Source organism: Pseudopipra pipra, chromosome 16 (assembly GCF_036250125.1).
Source record: "Pseudopipra pipra isolate bDixPip1 chromosome 16, bDixPip1.hap1, whole genome shotgun sequence".
Classification (NCBI taxonomy): domain Eukaryota; kingdom Metazoa; phylum Chordata; class Aves; order Passeriformes; family Pipridae; genus Pseudopipra; species Pseudopipra pipra.
This window is the reverse complement of record NC_087564.1, coordinates 13844849-13857004: the sequence shown is the minus strand read 5'-3', so window position 1 is coordinate 13857004 and position 12156 is coordinate 13844849. Positions and strand designations below refer to the sequence as shown.

At 39.9% G+C, this 12156-nt stretch overlaps 1 protein-coding gene across 3 annotated transcripts in view; it reads right to left on the bottom strand.

The window, feature by feature from the left end:
* The window catches only part of USP22 (ubiquitin specific peptidase 22), a 95246-nt gene that overhangs the window by 20908 nt on the left and 62182 nt on the right, over window positions 1-12156 (bottom strand). For all 3 annotated transcript variants that reach the window (XM_064673267.1, XM_064673266.1, XM_064673268.1), the window contains one exon: window positions 3803-3972. In XM_064673267.1, coding sequence (XP_064529337.1) covers window positions 3803-3972 — 170 coding nt within the window. The remainder of the gene's footprint in view (window positions 1-3802; window positions 3973-12156) is intronic.

The window sequence follows — 12156 nt, the reverse complement described above, 5'->3', positions numbered from 1 at the left end:
GAATTTATAGGTAGAAATCCTGTACCAGGTTCCAGTCCAATTTGAGAAGTTAAAACCTCCTCTTGGAAATTGGTTCTCAATTAAGACTTTAAACATTCTGGCAACTTACAGGGGATGAAGGGAGTGGGTAACACATGCACCTTTCAGAATAACAGAACACCTTCTGGAGGTTTCCCAAAGAGGTTCAAGTGGTCACAAAAATCAATTTTGCTTGCATGAATTCTGTATGTTCTACACTTACTTCAGAGAAAGTGTTTTACTAAATCAGCACAAACTCTGTATTTTCCATGACAAAATGCAAGGCCTCTGACTAAGAGCCTTAACTACATTTTTTTCCCCCTCTTGTACCTTTGTTGTAACTTAGTTTATAAATAAGCCGCTTCGCCAGTACTGTCTTCAGATATCAAAGCCATAAATCATCTTATTAGTTTCCCTTTTTGTCCTCACTTCTCAACTCTTCCTGTAGTTGTGCTGTGCACTGTGATAGGCTCAGGAGGATGAGTAATGATGGGAAAAAAAGAAGGGTTTGTTCTTTCCACCTCTGAGTGGATGCATTGCATTCTGCTCTGTTCCCAGGTATTCTTGCTATTCCAGTCACAGAGCATACAGAGATACAGATCTGCTAATCCTGCTTCCTGAGTGGTCATTTTGGAAAGGATTTAGGTAAACCTTAGGGTGTGGACCATCCTGAAATTAATTTTCATTGGTGAAGTAAAACTAAAACATAAATACCAGCAGGTAAAAATGAGTGCACAAACCCTTTCAGCCCAAAGGCTCAACGAATGGATTCTGTGTGTTCTATCTTCCCTCCATCCAGTTTCACCACTATCTGTTTTTCCCAAATCCTTTTCATTCCTTTTCTTATGCAGTGTAAGTCATGTCATGGTTCTATTGAGAAATAGGTTTCAGGTAGCACAAATGAGAATGTTAATTGATGCAGTCAGATAATTTTAAAACAAACAGAGATCAATGCTTGGCATATTTGCAAGAAAAGCCACCAGGAAAAAAACACCTCAGTCCTGAGAACCATCTGATCCTCATTACTCACCACCAACCTACTTCAAGGTGGAAGAAGTTTGTAGCTTTCTATCTGTCACTGAGAAATCACTCAACCCATATAATTACATGATCTTAAACATTAAAAAAAGGAACAAGCATTTTCTGTTTAAGAAGCAAAAGAGCAAAACTTGCTTATTTAGGCATAGTAAAAGCTTTACTTAATGTTACTTTTTGTCCTGGAGAGCTCTCACTCAGGCACTCACCAGATCCCCTGGCATTCCATTTGCCTCAGATCACACCTTCAGAAAAGCAGGGTGGAGGGGAGATGAAGTTAACCCTTGCCCTGATTGTTTGTCCCTGGGTAAGATGCCTTGGGATAACCACACAGTTAATCCCAGTGGGAAAGCTACGTAGAAACAAGACAGAACCTGAATCAAAGTTTCCCTGGTAATTCAATTACAAAGGAATTCTTAACCATAGCCCTGAGATCTCCGATGGTTTGCTTTCCTTCACTCAGACCTCAGCTCTGCAAAGGCAGCATAGGAACCTTCATCATAACTACTGCAAAGAGCTGGGACACGAAAAGCTCATCGGTCTGCTCTAAAAAATGTAGGATTTCCATTTTAATTCCGAATGTAGAGAAATTAAAACTCACCGGGATCAGAATTTTACAACGGGTACTGACAGAGCCATAAACACAACAAGGTATTTCCTGCTCACCAGTTACAGCACACCAAGTTGGTTGCAGACCCTAAAGCTTTGCTCGTGAGGACTAAGCTCTAGTTTTACTTCAAGGAGGTCGAGTCACTTTTTGTGTCCTCCCACAGCACAGGGCTGCAGTATTTAAGATGAAATAAGGACTGATATTACTGCTGTCTCCACAGTCTGATACCACAGATATGGCTGTTCCCTCGTCCATATCCCCCCATGCTGCACAACATTAATTATTAGAATTAATACAAGTGGAGGCATGAATTTTGATTGGGGAGAATGAAGGCTGAGCTCCCCAAAGTGGTGTGTGAAATTAAACTCGATTACAACTGAAACTAATGCAAATGCTGCATTTAAGCCCCATTTTGGATAACAGCCTGTTCTTTGTTCCATGCTCATACTAACAAAAGCCATCCTAGGCCATCAACAGGGCTCCACACACAAAAATGGAAACAAAAATCATTACCTAGAGAGTCTTGATCTTTCCTCCAGCCTCTCAATCTGTAATGTAACACTCATTTCCCCTTTCCCAAGGGATTTTTTAAAAATGTGTGTGTGTAAACAGAGTGTGGTGATATTCATCAGCATGAGACCTTATATCACGACTTGATGAAAGGATATCAAGATTATAACAGTTCCTTTTTTTTTTTTTAAATAAGCAAATAGGTCTCCATATTAACAGTGTACAGAAACTGGTATTTCTATACCACAACTGATTTTTTTTATCTAGGCATTGTGGTATTTCCCCATTTAACTGCACATCTGTTTTCAATAATCCTGCAGCTGCTACCTATTGGTCTGCCTGCCTTTTGTTTTTACCTCCTTTCCTGACAGACTTGGGAACAACTGAAAACCAGAACAAAAAATAAGAAATAAAACATGCAACTAATGACTGATAAGCAGCGTGAAATGTTGCAAATTCCCTGCAGTGCTGAGTATGAGCAGAAAAGAACTTTCTACTCGAACAGCTAAGGGGGGGCTTTACCTTCCATGTGTGTTTAACTCACCTGCAGTGACCAAAAAGAATCATCTCTGGTGAAAAAGGCACAGGAGTAAAAACAAATTGAAAATCACAAGATAAAGGTAAAGCTATTATAGGTTGGTTGAGGTTGTTAGAACAAATTTCCATGACAGTACATACACAGAAAACCTGCTCTGTGTACAAACAGCTCCAGAATCCTAAATACTCCATGACAGCACGTACTACAGCATTTTTTTGTTTGGTTTTTGTGGGTGGTTTTATTTTTACTTACCAATAAAGCAGATCTATCACTGAGGGAAAGGCACAGAACTGAATTTGTTTGCTTTTTAAAGACATTTTAAAGCTAGAAGCCCACATGTAGCCACAATCCTTACATTGCTAATGTGGAACTAAGAGAGTTAATAAAGCTCATTGACTATTTTATTAAGGAAAAGCCTGTGCCTGTCTCATACAGCACAGACCAGACCTACAGAAAAAGACACACTGCAAAGCCAGTCACCTGGGTGGGAAAGGGAAAGAAGAGCAGCTTGTACAGGGAAAACACAAATTACAGCAACACATTCACTTTTCTACACCTCCTTCCTGGCCATTACTGGGTTTGCACGGAAGAGGTGACAGCAAAGATGTTTCTGCTTGTGAGAAAGCACTGAATATCTTTAAAATATTCATAAAGAGACCTACATAATCCAGTGCCTTAAACCACAAGGCTATATACTACTGCTTTATTCTCACTCCCATTATCACCCAAAGAACCCGTGACATATTTTCCAGTTACAACTTGCACCTTTAATTAAAGCACACATTCAGCTTTAAGACTAAAGCCTCGCAGATCAGTCTCAGAAGGGCAGGCAGCACTGTAATTATTTCCAAAACCACCTTTGCCTAAACAAGGGTGACTTCAGAATAGGCCATGAAAGGCCATTAGTTTCCTTTACAGCAGCTGGGTATTATTGACAGTAGGGTCTCAATCTTTACTGCTCTGTTTTGCTACACCTTGAGGGGAAACGTGGACTTTCATTCCCTTTATATTTGCAAACAGAACACAATTCCTTTCGGGGGGGACATATGGCACCTGTGGAAAGGTGATGCTTTGTGGCAAACAACACTCACCTCCTGAAAGAGTGTAGACATTTCACAGACCAGACATGAGCTGGGGCTTTGCATTTCACATTTGTGCCTGTCGGAGAGGAAGAAATCTCGCAGCAGTGGAGTGTGGGTAAGTGCCTGGACAATACAGTTCATAAAACATGTGTTCCCAAGATTGATTAGCCCTCGTAGACCTATAAAGACAGAAAGGGGGAGGGGATGCATAAGCATTATAGAGGAAACAAAACGGTGTATTTGCATTTTTATATAGTTTTCACAATATTGCCACAGCTTCGCTGTAGATGCACAGCTCCAAGTACAGTTTTATACTGGTTTAGGGAGGCTATTGGGTTTGTTGTACTCAAGTCATGAGGAGCTGCAGAAGCTTTCTGAACTACAACTAGGATTTGTTTCTTAAATTCTCAGAAATAAGGAAACCACCACCAATAGCATTATTTTGCAATGGCAGTTTTGCTACATGCCACCAAAACATGTCCCTCCCCGAGCTGATACCGAAGTGCAGTGACAACAGCTGGTAAGTCACTACGGTAAGAGAACAATACATTTAAATAAATCAATAAGTAAGTTTTCAGATGGTTTAAAAAGGCTTTCCCTCATGCAGGTCACGAAGCCAGAATAAGGTTTTTATAGTATTATAATGCAGTAATCATCTTTCTAAGACAGGCAGCAAAGGGAACAGCCCTGACAAACAGAGTCAGGCTGTGACATCCAATGCAGACTCAGAAGATTTATTTTTTTTTTGGCATAAAACCCAAGATTGGAACAAAACCACCTTAAAAGAGAAAATTCTGAACAACACTAATTCCACTCTCGTTTTAGGTAAATTAAACATTAATCTACAGCAGACATCAAAAAATTCAAGTTGGCATAAGAGGATTCATCACACCTTAAGTCAATGCTCAGTAATGCCCAGAGATGATTTCTTGTGCTTGGAAACCAAGATGCTTAAAGGAAAGCTCTTTTGTTGCACAACAGAAGAGAGGTTAGGAGTGGGGAAAGCTTTTCAGTCATTTGCAAAGTCTAAGTGAGAAAAAAAACATGCTCAAATCCTTGAGTATTCTTCCAAAATGTTAACATTATACCATACAGGAGTGCTAAACAAGAAGAGCATCAGGTGGACAAGAATGCTTATTTTTAATCAAAAACTTACTTTGAAATGAGATAAAATGCACTGATAGATACAATTCTGGTATTGATTTAAAATTAACATAGTCCTCTCCTGCAATATAAACAGGATTACTACAGAAACATTGAAATTAAAAACAGGATTACTTGACAGAGAACGAAGAATTTCCTTGTGGTTCCAAAAGGGAAAAAAAAAATTATCAGCTGGCAGTGCTGTGGTAATTAGAACTAGTGCAGTTCCCTTGCAGTACAGCAGATAGTGCTCAAAGGGCTCTTTAGCATCCTGCAGCAGGAGGAGGTGCGGTCCAGTTGCTACGTTACCGAGGAGAATCAGCCCTACATCAGCTTGAACTGCTCACTGAGCTGAAGGCACGGACACAGAGCACTCCTAAATTTTTTTTCCTGCTCTAATGCAACATCGACCTCCTCCCCACAGCTTCCTGTTCCTTCTGTTTACTCTCAGGACAAAGTTTCTCATTATATTACAGTGACTTCTACTGGGCAGCAGCTTATTGCAATTATTCGCTTTATTTTCATGCTGGGAGGCAATAAGTGTGTGCACAACATTAGCAGAGTGTTAAATAGTTAATTTGTTGGAGCAGCTTGAAATATGGTGTGAGGCTTCAGCTTGGTACACAATCCTATTTCAGTGCCCAGTCTGGTCTCTGCAAACAACGTCTCAACAGGAGGGTGTTCGTGCTGTGCGAGCGGAGAAACGTTTGGTCGGTACCTCTTGCCTACCTCTCCCCTGGTTTTTTTTGCCATTTAAAATTGAGTGGTTTTATTTAAATCACAGGCTGTGCACACAGAAGGCTGGAAGGCTCCCTCACATGCAGGGTATTTCGGGAAGCAGAAGAGTCTCTCCCTATTTCTCCCTCTGGTTAGAACCAGATTTCCAAGTCAGCCTGTTCAGCACAGAAAACTAGTGGAAAACCAGCAGTAAATCTAGAGATTCACCCTAGAACTTTTCTTTTTGGTAGCTAATAGAGCAGTCACAAAAGCAAACACATAAAGGCAGCTTTTTGGAATCATTTATTAAGCATCATTTATTACATGCCTGTGGCTGGACCGCCTTCCCCTGTGACCACAAGAATCAAATCTTCCTCAAAGTTGCCACCAGAAGACAAGTTACAGGTGTCAAACTCAGAAGGCTCTTGGATTACTCTACTTGCTTGGTGTCAGTTTTTCATGGATCTAAATGGAGTGATTCATGTGCTATGACTTCACTTGAGTGAACCGAGACAAAGCAACCTGCAAAACAGACAAGGCTGAAATGTGAATACTCCAAACCCTCATAAAAATCAGTAAGTGGTGATTTGTAGCAAAACATGAGAACTTACTTGGTTGAAATGGGAAAAAGTAAAAGGAGCACACATCAATCTTATCCTTGTGGGAGCAATGACTGCAGCTGCTATACTGTCTCAAACTGATGTTTGAAATAAAACAGGTACAAGGCACTGAACTACAGCCCAGGTACTGAGTAACTAATTGCAGCACATTGGAAAATATCAAAATTTGATGTACTTAAACTAAAAGAGCTAACAGAACTCAGAACAACACATCCTGTTGTGCTTAACTTTTATGGGAAAAAATGAGTTTTACTGGAAAGAAAAACAGCTAAAAATTTAAGCCTATACAGCATTCTGGTCAATAATACATTAAGAATTGAAAAGATTTGTGCCTGCCACACCTATTCCCTGCCCATTAATAAAGCCTGGCAATGTTCAGCTGCAATAGTCAAGCATTGCAACATGTGGGTCATAAATCAACAGAAAAAAAATATGCCAAAACCTCACATGCAGCAGTTCACTTCTGCCAGCACCAGCAGTGGTCTCCAGCAGCATCTAATCAGTGGACAGTATTTGTAGAGAGGAGTGACTGTCTAGGAATTGCCAACAGGATCCAACCTCTAGTAATAATAAAGCTCTGGTATTTTGCAAAGTTCTGCTGTGCTTCATAGCATTATCTTTATTTCTGCTTCTTACAAACTGCTTCTGAAATGAGCAAAAGGAACCAGTGAGATTCTTAAAATATTCTACACGCAGATGTGTGTCCTTGTGATAAGCAGTTAACAGAAAAGCAGTTTTACTTCTGAACCTTGCTGATGTAAATATTGGAATAAATTAAATTTCCTTTAATCATAACACATGGAGTACAACCACTGCTCTTGTTCTGTCACAAGCTGGGCTGGCAGGGCTTAAGCACACAAGCAAGAAATCTACTTCTGCAATGCCTTGAGCACAGGGAAATCCACCTGGGAAATTCTTCGTACATTTAGTCTCAAGACTGGGTTCTAAGCAGCTGGCTTACCTTGGTCAGCTTCAGTTCTTCCATCTTCTTCCAGTAATGGTTCTGTTTTTCCCAATGCTCAAAGGAAGAGATCTGCAGGACTGGGTAACAAGGCTTGTTGGGACACGGGGAGATCCAGAACACTGGTTCTGCCAGTCCACCCACGCAGGAGAGATGAAAAATCCAAGACAAGATAAGGAAATTCCACTTCTCTGTGAAATGCAACTGTACAGCTATTAAAGGTGGGGAAGCAGGGAAATGAGAGGACCACACATGAATACAAAATACAGTAAACCCAATCTTGCCCTCTTGGGAGAGGTTCTGTTTGTCTCTAAGCCCAGGCTTCGTGCTGGGGTAGGAAAGACACCAAACAAACCAGTCTGAACAAATGTTACCCCACAGAAACCTGTGATTTATTTGAACAAAGGTTCTGGAAGAAAGCACATTGGTCACTGTATAATTCACCTTGGTGAGACAATCAGGAGATCATTCAGATGCACTGAAGAACAGCCAGTTTGAGATCCTTTATACATTAAGGACAGGATGGCAACACCTTAGAGCAATTTTTGTCTCCTACCCCCAGTCCTCCCAGTCCCCCATCTGGTGTTGATGCTTCCCTGCAGCTCCATCAGACAGCATCACAAGTCAGTGCAAGCTGAGGAAGAGCTCACTGAAATATTTAGAGAGAGTTCAACATAACCCTTGGAAGCAAACAGTGTAGCAGAGCAATGATGATTTCTGGAATAACTTTGGGTTTTCATCCTATGTTCATCCAACAGGAATTGGCAACACCATCTAAGAGCATCTTTCTGAAAATGTATTTCAAGAGAGAACTGCCCTACTTCCTAGCACCTAAAACTAAGCCCAAATTCTCCCTCAGCTCTCAAGTTTCAGGTGCAGAACACACCAGACATGACCAGAATGGATCTGTTACAAACACTGGCCCAGTCAGAACAACACACTTCTGTTCCACCTGCACACCAGGAGCAGCAGCTTTGCTAATGGGGTTAGTGACAGCAATTATTCTGAAAAGATAATCCCTTTTGAAATAATAATACAAAAATACTCATTTCAGAAAGCAGCAGTATGCAGATACGTGAAATTACAAGTCCACACAGGAAAATGTATCACATTCCGTGACACCAGTGATCACATGAGATCAAAAAAACCCCAACCATGCAGTTTTGGGGAATTTATTTCCACACAACCTCAGCTGAGCATCCTTTCTCAGAGGCTAAAACCCACAGTAACTGCAGAAGTGGGAATGATGAGTTGAATGTACTAGAACAGGTTTTTTTCAGAGATTTTTTTCAGAGATTTTTTACAGAACATTTTTTACAAACTACATGATAACACACTGAGGTATGAAATTATTTTGACAACAGTTTAAGAAAAAGCTACAGAAATTTTTGCCACAGCCAAATTAAATGAAAACATTTCAACCACGTGATCTTAAAAACTAACTGAACAATTCAACATTATCTACCTCCAGCAAACACAGAACATGCAATCTACCATAAAAATGAAAATGATCCAGGAGGGGGAAGGAAAAACTCCTCACTAAACAAGAAAAGGGAGTAGGAAGGGAAAATAAATATGTGGCTTTGGAAGACTAGACTAAAACAATTCAGTTAAATGAATGAAAAAGATGTGGTGAGATCCAGATACATAAAAATAATGAATGAGCCACAAGTGCTCCAGGAGCTTCCACAACAGCAAACCCAGTGACATTAAAGAACAGCACGAAGGTGACAAGACCATCCCCCCAGAGCAGTGCTGAGCAACAAGATCAGGACACCAAGGATGCAGCTCCAGGCCTCCTGCCATTGCATCTCCTTGTTGCCCTGACCCTCTCTCATCTCCCAGGCTTATCACTTCCACTTCCCACTGACACCCCCTTCCCAAGTCCCCAAGGGCATCCTGCTCTGTCCTGCAGTGGATCAGCACAAGGAGGTTACAACCATACTGCTTATACCAGCCCCTTCCTTGGGATTTAGGGAATCTTAAATTAGCAGATAAGCTGAGAGGCAACTGCTTGAAAAAATGTCCTCCAAACTAATTCATTGATTCACACTGGTAAAGCAGTAAATCATTTTTCAACAGAGTAGTTTTGACAGCAAGAGTAAGGAAGGGATTACATGACAGATCAAAGAAATTAAGATGAACACTCAGGGCAATAATCCTTCCTCTTTGAGTTACTGCTGAACCAGGTGAAAATGTGCTCAAGTTCCCCTGTCTTTATTCTTCTGACTTGACTCTTCTTCAGCTATTCAGGACTGCCAGGTCAGTCACTGCTGTTTGAATCACTCCAAATCCCTTCTGAAACAAGCCCCCTTTCCTGAGCTGTAGCTCCCACCCACCCACCTCCCACCCCCAAGCTATTCCATCACCAACAGGCACAACCTGGAGAGTTCCACTCACTCTTCTGCCCTTCCTGACTTTTAAGTGAAGTCACAAGTCAGAACAGAGTTCTAGAACAGCATTTTTTAGCTTATAAGAAGAGATCTGTGATAAATTTTCAATTTTTCTATATATCTTATCTTGTATGTATCTTATATATTAATATAAATATTTCACTATCATTCCATTACCTAAAAATACCTATTAAATATCCTGTTTATGTGTGTGTGCATCAAGATTCACAGACCACTGAATCCTGAAGTTTTGGGAGGATGACAGTGGACATTGAATTTAGGTAATATTGTTATACAAATTTGGATTTCCTTTTTCTGTTTTCACAAATATTTTCATTTGGCACTGACAGCAGTCAAATAAAAGCCAGCCCCTTCCATTCAGAAGCCCTGATAATAAAACTGATAATAAACACTGAGAACAGAACCAGCCAGCATAAGACTATGAGGAACAACTGCTGTTAACAGAGAGAAAATAAATTATAGGACTATTTTAGACACACTGCATTATGCACTGCACCAAAAACTAGGAGTTTAGCAACCCCTACATAGCAGAAAGGCAATGACATCAGAAAGGGCTTTCCAGAAGAAAAAAAAAAATCACAGAAAATAAATATTTGCATTCTAAATGAAATCCCATCTTTAACTTTCCAATTTCTAGCATAAGGACTCTGGATCACTGAATTTTTTTTTCCATTACTACTGAAGTAACAGATTGCTCAACAGCAAAAAATTTGCTTATGTGTAGAAAAGGAAACTGTCCTCGAGTTTGTTTCCAGTTGTAATCCTGGAGTCCAGAAGCTGCTACACAGGAGGGAAGAATATGGCACATAAACAGCAAAATCATTAACTATGGAAAGAAACAGAATATATAGTCATTATTCCTCCTGTATGTATCATCAGCACCAGAAGACAAGGACTATTTATATGGATGAATCATCAAAACTCAAAGTTCTCACTCTTGGTATGTCACTGCTGTGCAGAGTAAGTGGAATTCATCCTCATTACTGACCTGTTTAACTATTAACACAACTTTACCCTGAGGCAAACACGGGTTGGTCAGTCCATTCAAAGAAATGACTCAGCACAATTTGCTTTAGAGCTGGTAAGTGACAACTCAAAACAAAACAAAACAAAACAATCTAACCAAAACAAACAGAAAAGGGGAAATATAGTCCATGCATTGAATGCACACTGGAACCTTAACTGGATGCTTGTTTTTCTTAAGGTACTCACTCCTGAGCAACAGTGGGTTTTGCTTTTCTAAAAGAGAGTTAATCCCCCACCCTTCAGATTTTAAAGTGGTTCAAAAAATTCCAAAACAACACGGCAGTTCACATTTCCCAGTTTTGCTGTCTGTAAGAAAAATCTCACTTTAAGTGTTTTGACTTAAATCCAACACTTTAAAGCATGTTTAAGTACTTTATTCAGGTTCACATGGAAACTTGAAGTCTTTTTTTTTTGGTAGTTTCTGGCATATTTGTGTGCAGCTGGGCAGTTCTGGAGTGACCTCAGCATTCACAGGAGACTTTCCAGATTTATCCTTTATGTTGTGTTAGGATTGCCATTCAAAAGTCAATGATTTTGTTCTTTTTCTCCATTAAAATTTATTCATAAATCCATGAAAAGTTACCTCTAAGCAAGAACCCACCTACATTAGCTTGTCAGGATAAATGCACAAGGATGTTTGTAGCAGTTCAGCAGCAGAGATGAACACATTTTTCTAGCATGTCTATGAGGAGGATCTAGTTCATCCACACCACAATGAAAACAACAGCACTTACTGAGACACCAATAATGTTTTTCCAGCATTTAGTTTGTCCCCACCCCTCTTAGTTAACAGGGAATTGATTGTATTCGCTATTTTTATTCAATAGCTCGGTGACATCACACAACATACACTTAGAGAAGGGACAAACCACATCAAGACAGTGCAAATGTAATTGGAAGACAAAACAATAATTCAAGAGCAACTTGTTAAAGGGGAGAAACTATCTGAAATCAATTAAATTCAATAAGAACAATTGTGAAGTAGGAAACAAGAAAAACTGAGTGGACAAACACAAGAAAAAGAGCAATGGCTACAGCAACTCAGCCTAGACAACTTGATCTTGAGCTGTAGTTCAGAGACAAACAGCATTTTGAAACTTAACAGGAACAGGAGAAAGCCTGGAGGTCATTATTCTGCTCTGGTGACAGGTAAACCTCAGCTGGATGATGTCTGGAATTGAGCACCCATTTTAAAAGGAAATCTATGCAAACTGGTGAGAAATCAAGAAAATGAACAAAAATTTGCATGGAGTTAATATCTGAGACTGGAGAAACAACTGAAGAACCCACTGGTTGAGTTAATTAATTAAAACCAGATAATGCTGGTGGAGGAACAGCCAGGCTGACAAATTTCAAGTATTTTACAGGCCATAGCAAAGAGGACTGTAATTAACTCTTGTGACCTACCAAAGCTATAATAAAAAAAGACTGAGCTCACAAGAAGTAAAATTTAATTAGATATTAAATATAATTGTCTCACAG